The following is a 21801-nucleotide window of genomic DNA, read 5'->3' on the forward strand; positions in this document are numbered from 1 at the left end:
AGAAAAATGTACAAACACAAATAGGTCCAAGAACGTTCTTTTTTTATTGCTTGAATTAAACTGCTGTAAACATTGGGCCTGATTCAGAGGTGCACATAATGTGGATGCCACGCGGAAGCAGATGATGTTTTTAGTCTGTACATGCAACCGAGTTGCACTGCGCAAGTGTACCGATGTTACCGCCGGGAGCAACAGAACGTTTTTGATTTCAGTGGGCGTTCATGGGAGATAAGAGGGTTGGCTAATAATCTAGAGATGCAGTTGCCCTGACACAGTCAGCCATGTTCAGACAGATAATCTGTGCCTTCATAGAGCTGGTGTATTGGTTGATGGCGCGACTGATGGTGTATCTGAATATGTACGGCGGGACAGATTAGCACTGAAGCCAGTGGGCTTTGATGTGCGAATATCATTGGCTATGGCAAAAGATGCAGTTGCAGCTGCAATATCATGCACATCTGAATCAGGCCCATTATCTACAAACACTTCACAACCATCAATTATGGAGCGTACACACGGTCAGATTTGTCAGACTTGTCAGATTTGTCAGATGAACGACTGAACGACTAAACGATGTGAACGATTTGAACGATTTGACCAAAGTTTTGAACGATTTGAACGATTGAACGATTTTTGACTGCATTAAAATGAATGGAATCGTCCAAGTCTGACTGCAAACCCATCAGATGTCAGATATCGTTATCTGACAAACGGGAACGCGCATCGTTGATCGTCCATCGTTCAGGCATGTCAGATATGAACGATTTTCCTTCAGATATGAACGACTGAACGATTTTTAAATCGTTATCGTCCATATCTGAAGAAAAAATCTGATCGTGTGTATGCACCATTACATTGAAAGCATTCATAAAGGGGAATAACAGAAGATACATAGTTTTCATTTATATATTTATTCACCCCAACCCACTCAGCAAAGTATGCTATGCAAAGCAGGGAGGCGCCAGGCAGGAGAGGCACTCGCCCCACTCTTCTAGCCTACTGAGCCCAGTGTTGTTGCCGGCTGCTGCTGTCCCTGTCCAGCTGTATGACAGGCAGCGACACCAGCAGTGGGCCCCCTGAAGAGCAGCTCATCAGTCTCAGTCCACCTCCGCTGAGGCTGATTCATTAGCTTAAGTAGTCCTAAAGGGGGTTCCGCTGGGGTCCCAGAGCAAGCCCCGCTGATTTTTCCTAAAATAAATGACTTTAGGAAAAATCAGACTTGCGCTGGAGGTATGAGAAAAAAGATGGGGTGGTTTCTATAGAAATTACTGCATCCCAACTTATTGAATAGCTAAACCCTGCGGTTGAAAACTTTTTTTTTTCATTTTCACGTCCACAGTTTAATACGCCCCTAAGAGGGAAGTCCAGGAGCAGTGCAGCATTTTGTACCTGGTGGAAGGGGTCATGTTGGAGGGCATAATAACATTCTGAAATAGGACGAAGCAGCACAAAAGGGGTTATCACTGCTTGGTACATAGACACCTAAATACTTTCCAGTGATACATATACAGTATAGCATTGTCTTATTACGGTAAGGAGCTATAGAGCTGCTAGGTGTCTGTGTTACATGGTTACAGGGAAGAATCTTTATGTTAGAAACAAGTATCAGGGCTCCGCCTCTCCCTATAGGCTGCTGCCACCCAGCCTCCTGTGCAACACACCCGCTCCGCCCACCGCATTTAACACTTTCTTATCTCAGAGGCCAGGAGAAGACGCTGAAGAGTTAAACAGTTACATGAACGCAGAGCAGTAGGGCGGAGTGTGACCGGGGCGGGGAGAACACCCGCAATCTGACTCGGAAGAGAGGGGGTCAAACTCATTTTGCTGTAGCAGCGTGTCCGCACTGAGCTACCGACAGAGGGGGGACAGGTGTTACCCGCCCACCCAACCGTCCCTGACAGACGCTGCCAGGATGCCCACTAACTTCACTGTGGTTCCAGTGGAGCAACAGGAGGATGCTGGGGAAGGTGCGGGCCAGGAGGAGAGGGCTGGCGGCGGGGCAGCGAGGTGTCACAGTGAGGAGTCCCTGCTGGGTAAGTGCACATGAATCAGTTCTGTACTAGAAACTTCCTCTTAAGTGCTATAACCGTGCACCGTACACACACACACAGCACCGTACACAGCATGATGCCGGTGTGACGCGGGCTGTCTGTGAGGAAGAAGTGCGGTCAGTGTGGGGCGGCGGCGGCTGCTGCTGCTGCTGCTGCTTAAGAGACCACTGACCTGTGTGTACGGGAGCGGGTTTCACCTGACTGGCTGTGACGCCAGCATTAGGCCACGCCCACTCCCCCAGACTGCTGTGATAATCTGTCATTTGTTTATTAATGAGTTTACTATTAACTGCCGCTGTGCTGCACACGTAGGAGAGATTTCAGGGTTTGCTCAATACAAATGCTCAGCAGCTGGGTATGAGAGCACTGGGCACCTAGTGTTTGGTAATGGTTACAAGAAACGAGGCTGAAGTTAGCCACTTATTCAGCCAGTGTCTTATTCATGCTCCAGCTTCTTATTCAAACATGTTATATTAAAAAAAATCAAGTCGGATCACACTTTTAACACTGTAAAAACAAGAAAGTGTATCCCCCCTACACAAATTTCTATTGTTTTTTGTCTGGCCCAACAAGATTTTGGGCATCAAATAGGCCGGCAAAGTGGGCACATATACAAATTGTATTGATTTGAATAAGTAGCTGTAGTGCTGCAAGGGTTAAATATCCTTGGGCCACAATTTTGACACTTTCAACCAATAGAGGATGGTCACTTATATATGACCCACATGTATTGACTGGGCCAATAAGGTTTTGGGCATGAAATAGGTTGGCAAAGTGGACACAGGTACAATTTGTATTGATTTGAATACCGTAAGTAGCTATAGTTTTGCAAGGGCTAAATAGGCTTGCCCACAAACTTGACAGTTGCAACCAACAGTAGGGGGGTCACTTACATATGAACCACTTGTACTTTGCCTGACTGAGCAAGGTTTTGGGCATGAAATAGGCTGGCAAAATGGGCACAGGCCCCACTACCCCATGCACACTTCCAGTCACGTTCCCATGATACGGACTGGAAGTTGTAACAGACACACTTCTGGGACTATGCTGACCTCATTAGAAGGGGGATAAAAGAAGAACATGCAGAACAGCAACAATCCTTGAAAAGGATCTGCTTGCAGTTCAAAATGCGTTGGCCCCACTGACTGTGCATGCATCCTATTGGAAGGACATCCCTACCTAACTGGAGTTTGACTTTGGAGCGAGGTACCTTGCATTTTTTTTACCTGCGGCTCCAATCCCTCAGCTGGGTAGGATCATTTCCACCTTTACTTGTGCTTGTTTATTGAGCTTTTAAAGTACCTATGAAAATTATTATTTTTTTTACCACTATGGGGCATATTCAATTCCAGGCGAAAAGTCCTGGACTTTTCACTGACTGGTTGTCATTGCGAAAAAGTATCGCACTCGTGCCCACTTTCCCCATATTCAGTTACAAATCGTCGAAATCGAGACCAGGCAAAACTCTAATATGTGAAAAGTCCTGTCAGGCTGATTTCCCCAAATCTGACACCCTCCAGAAGATGGACTGACATTGGGGATCACTATAGATACCCCCGAGTAGCCATGCTGAAGGTATTTGGATGCTTAAATGATCTCCGCTGCTATTTAGCATCTTTGCATAAGTGATGAGAATAGCATTTTGCTTTATTTTTTGGAGACAGTAAGTAGTCCCAGCAAATTTGGGGTACATGAAAATGGGTGCTAGCATATTTTAAAGTTGCTAAAGTGACGTTTTAAAAAAAACGTAAAAAATCCACCTGCCGCAAGCACCTGCAAACTTAAAAACACCTGGGGCATACTTGGGGAGCCCCCTGGAGTCTATTTCGCTAGTTTTTAAGTTTGTCCCCCAACTTTGGACTTTTTCACCACCAAAATGAAACTACTTTTTGGGGTGATCTAAAATATTTTTAAAACTTTTTTTGCCGCAGTTTACCTTTTGGAGGACTGTCCCATGGGTGCAGGGGGCTTCCCGCACTTTGCAACCCAAAACCCCAATTCTGCACTTTTTTTCGACACCTATTCATAGGCGAAACTTTTTCGCAGGTTCCATTGCATTGAGTTTCCGCACCAGCAAAAAGTCTTCGGAATTGAATATGGAGGAAATTTTTCACATGGTGAAATGACATCACTCGCGATACTTTTACGCAGAAAACGGCTTTTCGCCTGGAAGTGAATACGACGCTATATGTGCCAATTTATGCTCCGAAGGAGCCAAACATTATATTGCACATCTTCTCATTGCCATTTTACTTTGCACACACAATGTTTTCAGTTTTGCTATGTTCCACAATATGCTACATTTTGAATCATTTTCATATTGTCTGCCTAGGTTTTATGTGTGTGTGTATACATGTTTATTAATTATTTTTGTTTTTTAAATAAATACATTATTTTTACCACTGATTCCAGTATATTGCATAGCGCCAGGAGGTCAATAGCCTAACTGTTTTCCATTTACAATTATTGTGAGTGATTACAGACACCCAACATACTGACCCTCTAGGCTGCTATTTACCTGCGCCCACATCACTTTTCTCATACCTTAAATGGTTACGGGATACCGGCTCTCAGGTCTCCAGTGGTCAGAATCCCGACACTGTTATGATACCGATACCCTAAACCTAAGGCCCCCTCTGCGTCCTAAACCTAACCCACCCCCTTAATGTTGGGATGCTGCCACAGGGATTTTGACTGGTGTAGGGATTCCGGCACCGGCATTCTGAGCGCCGTCATCCCGACCGCTGGGATCTCAACTACATCCCATTGCAAGAGTTACCTTTGCAAAACTACAGCTACTTATTCAAATCAATAAGAGTTGTACCTGTGCCCACTTTGACAGCGTATTTCATGGCCAAATGCTTGTTGGGCCAGGCAAAATATAAGTGGGTCATATGTAAGTGACCCCCCTCTGTTGGTTGCAAGTGTCAAATTTGTGGCCCAAGGCTATTTAACCCTTGCAACACTACAGCTACTTATTCAAATCAATACAATGTGTACATGCGCCCACTTTCCAGCCTATTTCATGCCCATGACCTTGTTGGGCCTGGCAAAATACAATTGAAATTTGTGTAGGGGATACACTTTCTTGTTTTTACAATGTTAAAATTGTGATCCAACTTGATTTCATTGTTTTAATATTGTCTTGAATAAGAAGTGCATAAAAAGCTGAAGCCTGAATAAGAAGTGAATAAGAAGCTGGAGTATGAATAAGAAGCTGGAGCATGAATAAGAAGTGAATAAGAAGCTGGAGCATGAATAAGAAGTGAATAAGTAGTTGGAGCATGAATAAGAAGTGAATAAGAAGCTGGAGCATGAATAAGAAGTTGGAGCATGAATTAGAAGTGAATAAGAAGCTGGAGCATGAATAAGAAGTGAATAAGAAGCTGGAGCATGAATAAGAAGTGAATAAGTAGTTGGAGCATGAATTAGAAGCTGGAGCATGAATAAGAAGTTGGAGCATCAATAAGAAGTGAATAAGAAGTTGGAGCATGAATAAGAAGTGAATAAGAAGCTGGAGTATGAATAAGAAGTTGGAGCATGAATAAGAAGTGAATAAGAAGCTGGAGCATGAATAAGAAGTGAAGAAGAAGCTGGAGCATGAATAAGACGTTGGAGCATGAATAAGAAGTGAATAAGAAGCTGGAGCATGAATAAGACGTTGGAGCATGAATAAGAAGTGAATAAGAAGCTGGAGCATGAATAAGAAGTGAATAAGAAGCTGGAGCATGAATAAGAAGTGAATAAGAAGCTGGAGCATGAATAAGAAGTGAATAAGTAGTTGGAGCATGAATTAGAAGCTGGAGCATGAATAAGAAGTTGGAGCATCAATAAGAAGTGAATAAGAAGCTGGAGTATGAATAAGAAGTTGGAGCATAAATAAGAAGTGAATAAGAAGCTGGAGCATGAATAAGAAGTGAAGAAGAAGCTGGAGCATGAATAAGACGTTGGATCATGAATAAGAAGTGAATAAGAAGCTGGAGCATGAATAAGAAGTGAATAAGAAGCTGGAGCATGAATAAGAAGTGAATAAGAAGCTGGAGCATGAATAAGAAGCTGGAGCATGAATAAGACGTTGGAGCATGAATAAGAAGCTGGAGCATGAATAAGACGTTGGAGCATGAATAAGAAGTGAATAAGAAGCTGGAGCATGAATAAGATGTTGGAGCATGAATACGAAGTGAATAAGACGTTGGAGCATGAATAAGAAGTGAATAAGAAGCTGGAGCATGAATAAGACTTTGGAGCATGAATAAGAAGTGAATAAGAAGCTGGAGCATGAATAAGAAGTGAATAAGTAGTTGGAGCATGAATAAGAAGTGAATAAGAAGTTGGAGTATGAATAAGAAGTTGGAGCATGAATAAGAAGTGAATAAGAAGCTGGAGCATGAATAAGACGTTGGAGCATGAATTAGAAGTGAATAAGAAGCTGGAGCATGAATAAGACGTTGGAGCATGAATAAGAAGTGAATAAGAAGCTGGAGCATGAATAAGAAGTGAATAAGAAGCTGGAGCATGAATAAGAAGTGAATAAGTAGTTGGAGCATGAATAAGAAGCTGGAGCATGAATAAGAAGTGAATAAGTAGTTGGAGCATGAATAAGAAGTGAATAAGAAGCTGGAGCATGAATAAGACGTTGGAGCATGAATAAGAAGTGAATAAGAAGCTGGAGCATGAATAAGAAGTGAATAAGAAGCTGGAGCATGAATAAGAAGCGAATAAGAAGCTGGAGTATGAATAAGAAGTTGGAGCATGAATAAGAAGCTGGAGCATGAATAAGTGAATAAGTAGTTGGAGCATGAATAAGAAGCGAATAAGAAGCTGGAGTATGAATAAGAAGTTGGAGCATGAATAAGAAGCTGGAGCATGAATTAGAAGTGAATAAGAAGCTGGAGTATGAATAAGAAGTTGGAGCATGAATAAGAAGTGAATAAGAAGCTGGAGCATGAATAAGACGTTGGAGCATGAATAAGAAGTGAATAAGAAGCTGGAGCATGAATAAGACGTTGGAGCATGAATAAGAAGTGAATAAGAAGCTGGAGCATGAATAAGACGTTGGAGCATGAATAAGAAGTGAATAAGAAGCTGGAGTATGAATAAGTAGTTGGAGCATGAATAAGAAGCGAATAAGAAGCTGGAGTATGAATAAGAAGTTGGAGCATGAATAAGAAGCTGGAGCATGAATTAGAAGTGAATAAGAAGCTGGAGCATGAATAAGATGTTGGAGCATGAATAAGAAGTGAATAAGACGTTGGAGCATGAATAAGAAGTGAATAAGAAGCTGGAGCATGAATAAGACTTTGGAGCATGAATAAGAAGTGAATAAGAAGCTGGAGCATGAATAAGAAGTGAATAAGTAGTTGGAGCATGAATAAGAAGTGAATAAGAAGTTGGAGCATGAATAAGACGTTGGAGCATGAATAAGAAGTGAATAAGAAGTTGGAGCATGAATAAGAAGTGAATAAGAAGCTGGAGCATGAATAAGACGTTGGAGCATGAATTAGAAGTGAATAAGAAGCTGGAGCATGAATAAGACGTTGGAACATGAATAAGAAGTGAATAAGAAGTTGGAGCATGAATAAGAAGTGAATAAGAAGCTGGAGCATGAATAAGAAGTGAATAAGTAGTTGGAGCATGAATAAGAAGTGAATAAGAAGCTGGAGTATGAATAAGAAGTTGGAGCATGAATAAGAAGTGAATAAGAAGCTGGAGCATGAATAAGACGTTGGAGCATGAATTAGAAGTGAATAAGAAGCTGGAGCATGAATAAGACGTTGGAGCATGAATAAGAAGTGAATAAGAAGCTGGAGCATGAATAAGACGTTGGAGCATGAATTAGAAGTGAATAAGAAGCTGGAGCATGAATAAGACGTTGGAGCATGAATTAGAAGTGAATAAGAAGCTGGAGTATGAATAAGAAGTTGGAGCATGAATAAGAAGTGAATAAGAAGCTGGAGCATGAATAAGACGTTGGAGCATGAATTAGAAGTGAATAAGAAGCTGGAGCATGAATAAGACGTTGGAGCATGAATAAGAAGTGAATAAGAAGCTGGAGCATGAATAAGAAGTGAATAAGAAGCTGGAGCATGAATAAGAAGTGAATAAGTAGTTGGAGCATGAATAAGAAGTGAATAAGAAGCTGGAGCATGAATAAGAAGTGAATAAGTAGTTGAAGCATGAATAAGAAGTGAATAAGAAGCTGGAGCATGAATAAGACGTTGGAGCATGAATAAGAAGTGAATAAGAAGCTGGAGCATGAATAAGATGTTGGAGCATGAATAAGGAGTGAATAAGACGTTGGAGCATGAATAAGAAGTGAATAAGAAGCTGGAGCATGAATAAGACTTTGGAGCATGAATAAGAAGTGAATAAGAAGCTGGAGCATGAATAAGAAGTTGGAGCATGAATAAGAAGCTGGAGCATGAATAAGTGAATAAGTAGTTGGAGCATGAATAAGAAGCGAATAAGAAGCTGGAGTATGAATAAGAAGTTGGAGCATGAATAAGAAGCTGGAGCATGAATAAGTGAATAAGTAGTTGGAGCATGAATAAGAAGCGAATAAGAAGCTGGAGTATGAATAAGAAGTTGGAGCATGAATAAGAAGCTGGAGCATGAATTAGAAGTGAATAAGAAGCTGGAGTATGAATAAAGAAGTGAATAAGAAGCGAATTCAGCCTCATTTACAGCAAGTGCTTTGTATGGAGTTGTGCGTCATGTCCTTTTATAGTCCAAGTAAAATACAATAATAATTGATATTATAGTTTGCTGCATTTGGCTATACAGAAGAACATTCTTGAGCTTTTAAAATATTTTCATGTGAAAAGACAATTTGCTGAAGTTTGTTTTAAATTGTTGCGCATGTTTCATTTGTCTGTTTCTAGCGTCTCTTTGCTGCTTGGGATGATTTTCCTTTTTCTTTCTATTTTGCTTCTGTCAGAAAAAAAACCCCCATAAACCTGAAATGCAGGTTCTTTACAAATTTGTTACAGCTTTCAGCAATGTATTAAAAATGTTTTGAAAAATAATTTAAAGGTTATCCCTATTTTCCCACAAATCACAGCTTGCCTCTAAAGGATCAACTCAATTAGCCAGAAAAACGGTGTGGGAAATCCAGCAATGGCATTAACTTGCTTCAAACTTGTGTATTTTTGTACTTTTTTTTTTTAACAAAAATCTGTGAGTTCAGGGCTACCATAAGTGCGGAATATGTGCTCACTTGGCAAGGTGGGACTCCACACAGCTAAGTGAATTATCCCCTATGAGTATTGTATGCAAAGAGCCACTAATACCCCTTTTTACACCGACCTGAAAATCCCAGGTTGATGCATGTGAACACTCATCAACCTGGGATTTTTGTCAGTGTATACGGATCCACCCGGGTCCAGGGACCCGGGCATCTAACTCTGGTAACTTGCAGGGTTAGCCACGGATCGTTCCTGTGTCACCCTGCAGTGTAAACTGCGTGATTTGGGTCACGATGACTGGATCATGCTGCCCGATTGGCCGGCTTGAATGGCCCTTGGAGATGATATCATCTCCAAGGGTCCACTGCAGTGCAACGCCCGAAAAGCCGGGTCACTGCAGACTGCGGTGTGCCGCAGTGTAAAAGGGGTCTGTCCTGGGTCTGATCTGGGTTGAAACATGTTTCAAATCCTGAGTCAGACCTGGGACTTTGATATAAAATGGGTAGCGTTCCCGCTAGGCTGTTTTAGCGGGGCGCGGTGCCCTGCCCTCCTTCTGGAGGGCAAAAAGCGCCCTGCCCTAACAGCCTGCAGGAGCCGTTCTCACCCGCGGGACGCAGTGTCCAGCGGGTGGACAAAATGCGGTGACCCGGTCACCGCCGGAGAATAGACGCCGGGCGCATGCGCCCGACATCTATTCTCCCTTTCTGCAGCGCTTGGGGGCTGCCCGGCATGTCCGTAAGCGCCGGGCACGCCCCCAAGTATGACGAAAAGGGGACGCGTCTTATAGACATGCCCCCTTTTCATAACCACGCCCCTTTTTCAAGATTGCCCTCTCTAGCTCCGGCGCCCTGCCTGCCGCCGGAGCTAGAGGGAACACTAAATGGGTATCAGAGTACCCAGTTGTTGTTAGAAGGCAATAATTAAAAAAAAAAGTAGAATAGCAGTGCCATTTTACACCTACTATTTCAAGACAATGTTTAAATAACTTTTCATATTGCCTTACAACTGCTCTTGACACTTAGGAAAATGTTATTAACTTGTGATCTCCATCAGCTGCAGCCCCAGTGGTTGCTATATACAGCTGTTTTTCTGCCATCATTGTAATACAGAATCAGCACATTTATTAAGCAAATTATCTTTAAATGGAGATAGAGCAAAAGTCATGTTGTGTACCCCCCACCTCCTGGCTGAGCATCACTCTGGAACAAGGCTGTCAATTTTAACATCTGTTGCCAGTGTTTTGGGTCAGATACCATTGGAATATTTTTATGGTTTTTTGAAATTTCATATGATTTACTCCTCCTCCCTCCCCCCTCTTCTTCCTCTTCCCTTAGGAGAGAATCCCATTTGTTGTTACTATTTGGGACAATTGATCACACATAGTATTTGGAGCTCTAAAGACTGGGAGTTTATAAATTGTTAATAATAGGTCTCCACTTTTTTTTAGTTTGTGTTTACTTTGCCTTAAATAAAGAAAGTGTTACTATAAAAATAATAATCATAACTAAAATAAATGGCATGCTGTATATAAATCAGTCCCTGAATTCATATCTGAAAAATGTATCATACCTCATTGTGAGGGGAGATAGATAAAGTGGAGAAGTTGCTCAAAGCAACCATCCACTTCTAAGGGCCGTATTTAATTTGGAGCAAAAAGTCAATTTCTGTGATACTTTTTCGCCGATGATGTAATTTTCGCCGATTTAACTTCTTCCCATATTCAATTTCAGTGCCTTTTCGCCGGTGCGATAATGCAATGTAATAGGCGAAAAAGGTTCGCCTATGAACACCCGGCGGAAAAAAGTGCAGAATTGGGGTTTTGGGGTGCAATGTTTCGGGAACCACCCTGCACCCATTGGCCAACCCCCCCCCCACGCTAACTGCGTAAAAAAAACCAGCAGAAAGACCCACAAAGGACACCACAAAAAAGCACTTTGATTTTTTTTCACCTATTTTTTCAGAGCGGGGGTACAAATTCAAAAACTAGCGAAATTGCATCTGGGGGTGTCTGCAAGTATGGGGGAGGTGTTTTTTGAATTGCAGGTGTTTGCTGAAGGTGCGTTTTTGTGGTTTTTAATGCTTTACTTTAGCAGCTTTAAAATATGCTTGCACCCATTTTCATGTACCCCAAATTTGATAGGAATACTTATTTTCCCCCCAAAAAAGTAGCAAAATACAATTCTTCACCACTTGCTGACAGACGCTAAATAGTGCCTATTGAGACCATTCAAAGATCCCAAATACCTTCAGCAGGGCTAATCGGCGGTACTCATAGTTAACCCCCATGTCAGAGCATCTTTTGGGGGTGTCAGGCTGATTTCCCCAAAAACGACAATACTTTGCGCCTATTTGAGTTTCACTGCGTCCCGTTTTCACCGATTTGGAATTTAATACGGGGACGCACGCAATACTTTTTCGCAACTGAAACCGCGATGACGACGAAAAGTCTGGCAACGGAGTTTTAGTTTCAAATTGAATACGGGCCTAACTGTCATTTATCTAGCACAGCTTCTAAAGTGACAGAAACAGATTGGTTGGTTGCAATTGGGTAACCTCTCCACTTTATCTCTCTACAAGGTTTGATGCATCACACCCGTGGTCTTCAAATTGCATATTTCTCTTAGGTGTTCCTGCAATACAGTGTGAAACGGGGTTTAAGAGAGGGGGCCCATGGGCCGACTACTCCATGTGGGCCTCATCCTCTCTGTGGTGCAGTAGACTCTGGCATTGTGCCCAACCCTTGTCACAATAGCAGACATTCCTCCTGAATCAGACCTTCAGTCCAGCACGAATTGTCGTCAGTGGTGGACATGCTTGGCCGGCCAGATGGCTGCTCATCTTAAATGTCTGTCCTGCCTGTATCAAAGGCAGTGCACCAAACCCAAACTTGTTTCCATGAAATGAAGTTACCAGCGTACACTGCAACAGGTTGGCGATGAATTTCTGCTGCTGATGTGCCCTTTAGACGCAGAAATCTGATCACACTACGCACCTCAATGTTTGACCATGTTTCTGCCAGCCCCGCCATCTTACAGCTGATGTTGGGCGGTATGTCGATATGAGGCGCAGTCTAACGGCCTTGTCTACCTGCTCTGGCCTCACAGGAAATTAGAACAAAATAGACACACAGGAGAGGTCTTGTTACCTTACTTATTGAATCACCCTCGTAGATTCGCCACTGGTGTGAAATTTCCTAAACATAATATGTTATTAGTTAATATTTTGAAGAGGCCAATATTCTGCTGAAATGTAAACACTTTTATAAGACAGGTTGTGCACCTCTATGTGAAGTACGGGATGTAGTTACTATGCCAGCGTTTGGAATACCGGATCCAGAATCCTGACCGCTGGCATCTCGACAGTGGTATTGGGGTTAGAGGGCAGGGTTAGGGATAGGCTGTGGGAAAGGTGGGTTAAGAGAAGGGTTGAGTTAGGACACGTACCTCATTGGATCAGGCTTCTGCTATCGGTATCCTGACTGCTGGCATCCCGACCGTACCCAACCCATGAAGTACTCTATTGTAGCATATCATTGGGGGAGCAGCCTGTGAAACCATTGAAACTTCACAGCCACTGTTAAGCGTTTATCGACAAATAGACCACTCTGGGTATTGCATACAGTAAACATGTTCCATCTTGATTATCAGTTGAAATATTTCTTGACATACCTTTCTTAACACACACCATTTTAGTTCTGCACATTTTTATTGCTGTGCAGTGAACCATTTTATATATATTTTTCTTAACACTTGTCCGCTGTCATCTTTCACCCAGTGCGATAAATGTTAACCCTATACTGCTTTTCATATTTGTTGTGTGGCACCTCTCACTCTGTGGACTAGGATAGAAAGGTAACGGTGTGTGTGAGGTCAGAATCAATTGTTTGATTATAGTGGCTGGGGAGTTCGGTGTTTAATGGTGTCATGGCTGTAAGATGTGAGGTGGTGGCAGTATTGTAGCTTTAGTATGGTGGGTTCTTTCCAAAAACATATTTTTGCAATTTTGGAAAATGTTACATGGGAAGGAATCTAGTAAAGGTCAACGACTGTATGCGTCACTATATTTAGTAATTTGCTGTATAAATTATTATTTTTACAAAGCCTAAAAAAAATGTCAACATTAATTATACAATTGCTGACATAAGTGATTTTTTTGCAGCGTAAAGCTGGGTACACACCTAATGGTGCATACACACGGGAGGACCGTCGTCGATAACCATATCGATGAACGATATCCCGGGTGTACTGGATGATCGATCATCCAGCACACCACCAACCCACCAATGACGGTCCCTATAGTAACCTGGTCAATATTGACCGGGTTGGCCTGCATACACAGTCGATGGACGATATCTTTATCGTCCATACATGCCCGCGCATCGCAGGTCGTTGGTGGGTTGCAGACACCGAAAAATGCAGGATATGATCATTAACGTTCATATCGTGCATTTTAATCGTACCCTGTGTGTGCACCTTTACAGATATCTGCAGATCGAGTAATCTGCAGATATATCTGCAGGTGATGGTTGATCATACGCACTGACCAACCATCATCTGTCATCTGGCCGGGGGTCAAGCCACGACCCCCTCCCCATGGCTGCCGCTGCAAGTGTACGAGCGGCTAGCTGATCGCCCTGTACACACAGCATGATGGACAGATATTTCTGCCATCGGCTGTACAGCACAGCTGCCGCGATGTGTCTGTGAACGACGACGTTCAGACATATCGCTGGTACACACTGGCTGACAGGCACACAATATTGATCGTTTGATCGGCCAATATATCTGCCAGTGTGTACCCAACATAAGCTATAGAACAGGTGGAATCAAGGGACGATTAATTTCAGTACATTGCCATGGAAATCAGCTAAAAAATACTCGCTCTGGGTTAGTACTAGGGCAGTGGTTTCCAGACTCATTCATCAAGGCACCCTAACAGTCCAGAGGGGTTTTGGGGGGCAGTTAGCTCTCAAGTGTTAATGCTACTTTTGGCTTCTCAGATTGCTTGGTTTGCATTAAAATGTTTTTCCATTAATTTCAATTGGTGCACAATTCCTTCATTATTACATCTAATATTTGAAAAAGTAATGTGTGTAGAAGGAAAAAGCTAAATTAATATTTAATGCTTTAGGAAACCTGTTTTACACAGTCTATTACATAAGTGGCAGCCTGCCACATCAGGTGTTAATTTAACGTTTGCTACTACTGTGTGCCTACATTGTTCTGGCCATTCAGATGAAAATTGCCTCCGGTTATGAAGGGTTTAGAGATCTTGTAATACAAAAGATTTAATTGGCCTTTTCTTTGAAAGATGGCTTAAAAATATTAAAACTAATGTACACCTTTTCCAACTTTTCCAGAACATTAAATGTGTTGTTTTTTTCAAACAGTAGTTGGCCCAAATATAGAAATGACTTGAATTAATATTCATTATTTTGGAAACTGTTTTTATTCTTCTGGAGCATATTATCCAATATTTTTTTATAAAAGTTAAATCTAAATCTAATTTCCGTTAACATTTGCTAGTATTTGTTTGCTAAATAGCTATGGGTGTTCTGTAACAGAAGTTAAGTGGCAACTACAAAACATTTAAGTCTAAAGGTGCATATACACGTAACGATTTTGTAACCAACGATTTTCTGTCAGACTTTTTTGTCAGATTTTCCCGTGAAAAAGTGAACGATTTTTTGAATGATGAACGAATAATGTTCCTTCCCTTAATGAAAATCGTCATGTTGGATAGCCTGAAATGGACGATGAACGATAATTACAAACGGGAGTGCGCATTTGTGATTATCGTTCATCGTTATAACTCATAAACTGAACAATTTTTTTTTTTTTTAACGATAACAACGTCGTTATCGACAAATCGTTAAAAAAATCGTTACGTGTGTATGCACCTTAAAGTTCTGAAATTGACAGTGTGCTATAATATAAATAGGACAATGCCATCACCAATTTCTGTGCCACTGGGGTTCCTTGGTATTTCATTTTTTGTGAAGTGCTATGGCTACATTGATGCATATAATAAAAATGTACTTATTCTTTTTTAATGTGTGCACAATGGAATAACCCTTAGCACATCATGCTGCGTAGATTAGCTCACTACTTTCCTTCTTCATTGAGCATTTACATTTGTTTGATTGGCTCCAATTTGTACTATCCCCACACACAGTTAGGGGGTCATTCAGAGTCGGTCGCAAGCACTGAGCGCTCGCAACCGACTCGATGTTACCCCACTGGGCATGCGCATGACAGAGCCGGCTCCGTTTTGCGCATGCGCGAGACCCGGCTAATGACGGACGCTCCGTCGCTAGTGGTCTCGCAGCAGACAGGGCGAGCTGTCGATGGTGAGTGACAGCTTGCCCCGTTTGGGAGGTGGGCAGGGGGCGTGCCTGCCCAAACGGAGGCGTTCCAGGCGGAACGCTTGCCGTTTGGGTGCGGCCCCACTGATGACATTGCTGATGTCAGTGGGCAGCTTCCTGCTCGATCAGAGCAGGAAGCTCCCTGGGGCTTACGAGTGCCCAGACCCAACCTTAGGGTCTGGTCGTAAGCCCCGATGGTGCGACCATCACCCATGTCTGTCACTAGAGCTGTGGGTGTTAACCCACAGCTTAGCGATCGACAAAGAGGCGGTCGTTCAGGATGCAAGCGGCCGCCCTGATTCAGAGCGACCGCTTGCAACTAACGACCGCCTCTGAATGAGGGCCATAATACCTTAATAATGCTTAAATCAGACTTCAGTGGTTTCACACTAAGAGCCTGATTCAGCAAGGATCGCAGCTGCTAATACACACGCAATGGGCCGATTGTTGTGTTCTGCAGTGACCACGCAGAGTGATTGACGGGAAGTGCCGTTTGTGGGTGGTGACGGGGGGGGGTCATCTAAACGCAGGTGTTGCAGTGCGTTTGAACGCCATTGCATGGGCGTGCATAGCCACTGCGATGCTGTCCGTAGCCTGAGGCCTTATAGCGTGCGCTGATGTTCTATTACCTCCAAGAACAGTGGCAAACAGAATTTCTAGAGGGAGGTTTCCAAATGCTTGATTTTAGAGTGAGTGTGGCCAGTCCATGAAGAGGGTAGAATTAGCACTTAACCAGCTTTAACAAGCGTCATACAAAGTGTATTGTGTGTCATAAATCCAGCATATACAGGACCAGCAATCACAGTAAGCCATTAGAAGCAGCAGTAAGGCCATCCTGCCTAAGCTGAATGTTTTTATTTCACATGTGGACACCTAGGGGTCCCGTTAGACTGCGATCAGAGCAGGACGCTGAGGGTGCTGGCAGGGAGCCTCTGCGCACGCTGAAAGCTCTGCTCTTGTAAAGGGGGCGTGGCTGCATTTGGGGAGGGCCTCTAATTTGTCACACTTGGGGAGGTGCCCAGCACTTACAGAGGTGCTGGGCTTCCCCCAAGCTCTCCCATCATGGTGAATATATGGCGTCCGCACGCCGTCTATTCACCCGGCTGTGATCAGTCACCGCAACTTTTCCCACTTTTCCCGGGACACTTTAGCAGGCCTAGCGGGAACACAAGGACCTTTCCTGACCATTGGAACAAGTCTGGGGAGCAGAAGAAGAAACTAGCACTGCCTTAGACATATATGTTTATATTGGTCTCCTTATTCACTGGATAGTGTATTATTATACAGTATTAACAATTAACCCTATTGTTGGTCTTTGACAGTGCATGTTTTCGAGATCTCCTAGTTGGTGCACAGGAGTAGTTATTAATCACTGGCACTTGTTAAAGATCCTGAGGTGGTGCTGATTATTTAATTTGTGATACTGAGAAGAACATGCAGTATTAGTAAAATTCCAGGCAACCGGAAACCCCCCTTGTGTTTGCCTATGAAGAAGTATGTGTCCTGGAAGGCAACAGAAGTATTTGTATGCTGCGGTTGGCTCAGAGCAGTTTTGTAGCTCAGGGGCTAAAAAATTGCTGCATCTGCACAGCCACTTCTCTTTTTTATTATTTATGTTCTTTGTAAACTGCACAAACAGGTACACCCATTGTATAGGTCTATATTTTGAACGGCATAATAATTTGCCATTTATTGAAAGCTACAAATGTGCCTTTATACATTCTAGCCAGCTTGTGCGTTAAACAGCCCTTCTAGTCGCTCCATGCCGTGGCGTGACCCGGTAGTGCCGAGCATCATTTAACCTTGAAATGAGTCTTATTCGCACAGCAATGCGAAGAGGACACGCAAGCAGCTTTTGCTGATTACAATGATATGCAATATGCCTATATTCTGTAACTATAACTACGGGTGCATCTGCATGCTTAACGCTACGTTAGTGTCACAGCCGCTAACACTGTAATGTAGAATTTAGCATGTATATGCACCTGCAGTCGTACACAGAATATATAAGCATGATGCATATCCTTTTAAACAAAATAGTGTTCCCACTAGACTGGGGGAAAGGCAGGGCGCGGAGGGTCTAGTCATGGAGTATCTGTGCATGCCAACGGTGCTCCAGAAAGGGGGCATGGCCAAGCGGGGGGAAGGGGCATGTCCTTGTGACCCCCCCCCAATTCATCACACTTTGGGGGCATACTGGGCTTCCCCCAAGCTCTGCCCTCATGGTGGAAATCTACCTTGAGCATGCACACAGTATCTATTCGCCCGGTGGAGGTAGCTCACCACAGCTTCTCCCATCCACAGGACACTGCGGCCCGCGGGCGGTAAAGGCACAGGGCAGGCTGTTTTAACTGCAAAAACAGACTAGCAGGAACACTACAATAGCTGCTTGCGTGTCCTATTTGCATCATTGTGCGAATAAGATGCATTTGAAGGTAAAAAGTCAAACGTAAAGACGCTCTGCGCTACAGAGTCGCACTGCTCTCACGGGTTGTGTAACGCAACTTGTAGTGCACGGTGGATAGATGTATGTGGACACATCTGTATGATATTTGTATGTGTGTGTCACAACCAGTGCAACAGATTGACAGATGGAAACTTCTCTGAAGAATTGCTTTGTTATTACTGTTCCAGCCTTTTACCTAATTTTCAAAAACTGGTTAGCCTAAAGTCTCATTGTATGTTATTGTGCATAATATTTGTATGAAAATGTATGTAGGAGTCTCTCTCTTTAAAAAAAATATTATTTTAAGTGTTTAGATTAAAGGTAACATGTGGCCCTTTTTGAAGGTTACTGGGCTCACCAAGTAGCCCCTAAAGTGTATCAGGTTACCCATCACTGGTCTAGTGTTCACTCTAGCTCCGGCGGCAGGAAGGGCACTGGAGTTAGAGAGGGCACCTTTGTGCGCGCGCCCGAAGAGGGAGTGTGTCTATAAGACGCGTCCCCTTTTCGTCATACTTGGGGGCGTGCCCGGCACTTACAGACACGCCGGGCAGCCCCCAAGCACTGCAGACAGGGAGAATAGCTGCTGGGCGCATGCGTCCGGCGTCTATTCTCCGGCGGTGACCGGGTCAACGCACATTTCTCCACCCGCGGGACACTGTGACCCGCGGCTGTGAGGGCAGTGCTCTTTTTGCCCTCCTTCTGGAGGGCAGGGTGCTTTTTGCCCTCCAGAAGGAGGGCAGGGTGCCGCGCTCCGCTAAAACAGTCTAGCGGGAACGCTACTTGTCTTTTTTTTATTTTTGAACTAGGTTTTTATGTATTTCGGACTGTGCTGACTATTGTAAGTCTCACCCAATATCAGCTCCAGAAGGGGATATGTATCAAACCTTGGAGAGAGATAAAGTACCAACCAATGAGCTTCTGACATTTTACAGGCTGGGGGCCCCAGTTATTAACAAACCTAAATACCAGCGGCATATTTCGTTTGGTATCGTGATGGTACAAACTAATATGTCACTGGTATTTATCATTACTTACCTCGTCGACTAGGTCCAGCGACATCCTCCTCATCAGTGGGGTCTTGCCGGCTACTGACTTCTACGTCATACGCATGCACGATGGTCAGTCTGCGCATGTCCATGACTGTTTAACCCGATGGTGACCTGGCAGTGCTTGGAAGACTTCACTGAAACCAGATAGGCTGCTGCCGGGTCCCCATTGCCGGCAATGGGACCACATTGCTCTCGCCATCTTTAGATGCAAACAGCGGTAGTCTTAGATTGCCCCTGTTTGTTACTATTGAAAGCATGACATAACCCCTTTAGCGAATTCTAAAAGGGTTATTTATCGTTGTGGAATGGGGCCCTGTGTTTAAAAAATGACAGAAGCTGATTGGTTGGTACTTTATCTCTATCCAAGCTCTGAAAAATCTCCCCCAAAATGTCTTGCACTTTCCTATATAAAGAGAAACAGGAGCATATCTAGTAATCCTACAGTGCTATATGCAACATATAATTTAAAGGAATATAAAAGTATTGTAACTATGAATATTGGTTCTATACACCACTAAGGGAGGATTAGGGTAGGGCAGTTGGGATTTCGATCCGTCGGGCTGCCGCTGTCTGTATTTGATCTGGCGGCTAAACATCCGCCTGCATTACATACCAATTCCCTACAAAGGGGTCTAATCTAATCTGGACATTACGGGTATAATGGATTTGTCAGCAGCTTGATGTTGCAAATTACTTAAAATGTTCCTTAAAGCTTAGCTAAGGGGGTCATTCAGACCCGCTCGCAAGCGGGTCGATGTTCCCCACTGCGCATGCGCACGACGGAGGGAGCTCCGTCGTGCGCATGCGCGAAACCCGGCGAGCGACGGGCTCACCGTCGCTCCGGGTCTCGCACCAAAGGGGGCGTGCTGTCGATGTTGATTGACAGCACGCCTCCTTTGGTGGGCGTGCCGGGGGCGTGCCTGCCAGACGGAGGCGTTCCCATGGGAACGTCTACCGTCTCAAGCCAGCCCCACTGACATCACTAGTGATGTCAGTGGGAGTGATTTTGGCTCTGATAGAGCCAAAATCACTCCAGGGCTTGCAGCAGCGAGACCCTACCGCAGGGTCTCCGTCGCAAGCCCGATGGTCAAGACCATCGCGACCATCATCATGGACGCTCGCTATAGCTGTGGGTGGTAACCCACAGCTATGCGAGCGTCCATGAGGACGCTCCAAAAAAAGGTAGGAGGGTCCTGAATCAGACCGCTCAGCGTTGAGCTCTGAATCAGGCCCTAAGTTCTATGGTAATTATATATTGCTATAACAAAACAGTCCTTGGGGGACTACAAAAATGATAGGACAAAATGTTAATGCTGTGTACCAAAAAAAAGGAGACCTACACACATAAGTGCACTTAAAATAAGCATACACAGCGTGAGAGAGTTGGTGAGGTGGAGACTCGCACTTCCACTTTGGAGATTAAGATGACACCCTTAAGCGTCCGTGTTGACTCTATGGATTCCCAGCTTATTTTCATACAAGGAAAATGTCCGACATGGAGGGACGCCTAAGGCGTAATAATGTCCGTTTCGTGGGGTTGCCAGAGAAGGAGGAGGGAACCAATCCTGAAAAATTCCTGGAAAAATGGCTGTCTGACACGTTCAGCTCTACCTCTTTCTCATCATATTTCACAATTGAGAGAGCCCATCGGGTGCCATTTAGACCCCTGCCACCTGGGGCACCACCACGTACTCTAATAGCGAAGTTCTTACATTTCCGGGCTCGTGATGTCAGTGGGGCCGCCCCCAAACGGAGGTGTTCACATGGGAACGCCTCCGTTTGGGCAGCCACTCCCCCGGCCCGCCCACCAAAGGGGGCGAGCTGTCACTCAACATCGACAGCTCGCCCCCTTTGTTGTGAGACCCTGAGTGACGGAGTGCCCGTCGATATCCGGGTCTCGCGCATGCGCACGACGGAGACGGCTCCATCGTGCGCATGCACACTGGCCCACCATCGACCTGGTTGCGAGCGCACTGCGCTTGCAACCGGGTCTGAATCAGGCCCTCTGTTCTTAGACTGGACCACACTAGCGGTCCATTACAGTGGAACGGGACTCGTGTGTCTGTTTTCCTGGATTTCGCTATGGAAATACAAAAAGATGGGGCCCAATTTCTCCCGATTAAAAGGCGTCTACGTGATCTTAATATTTCATACAACGTTTAATACCCATCCAAGCTTCGGGTCATTGCTGATGGTGAGACCAAATTCTTCACGACTCCGAGGGAAGCGGCGTTGTGGCTGGACCGCCGCAGACCTGCCGGGGAAGTGCTGGCTAATGATTGATATCCTGCTATTTTACCATATGTTACACGAATTATATATGGTTAAAGGTCTGCCACATAATGCATTTCTGTTATAGTGTATATGGTTCATGCTTTAACGGTACTGTTATTATGTAGACAAATTATTGTACATCAATAAGGGTCTGATGCTACTTTATATTTTATAGATATATTTATGCATAGTATTTTTGTGTAGTAGCATTTTGTATTGTGTGGATAGATCCGTATATGTTTTCTCTGCTGGTTAGATACCGGCTAATATATGTTGAATTTTCTAAAAATATGTTTTTGTTCCCGGGGGAAGACTCCGTGTTCGGAGGCCTCCAGGTGTTTTGTTCTTTATTCATTATATATTTTGCTCCATTTATCTTATGCAAGTAAGGTAATATATTTAATTGAATTATTTTTTAGTTCAGATTAATAGT

The 21801-nt window shown here is 43.9% G+C and overlaps 1 protein-coding gene across 1 annotated transcript in view; it reads left to right on the top strand.

Moving 5' to 3' along the window:
- The first annotated feature begins 1711 nt into the window (after positions 1-1711).
- SLC12A7 (solute carrier family 12 member 7) overlaps positions 1712-21801 on the top strand; it is a 193835-nt gene continuing 173745 nt past the window's right edge. Inside the window, exon 1 of the mRNA XM_088445686.1 lies at positions 1712-2033. Coding sequence (XP_088301812.1) covers positions 1913-2033 — 121 coding nt within the window. The 5' untranslated portion in view covers positions 1712-1912. The remainder of the gene's footprint in view (positions 2034-21801) is intronic.

Source organism: Taudactylus pleione, unplaced genomic scaffold, assembly GCF_031769625.1.
Source record: "Taudactylus pleione unplaced genomic scaffold, aTauple2 ptg000386l, whole genome shotgun sequence".
Classification (NCBI taxonomy): domain Eukaryota; kingdom Metazoa; phylum Chordata; class Amphibia; order Anura; family Myobatrachidae; genus Taudactylus; species Taudactylus pleione.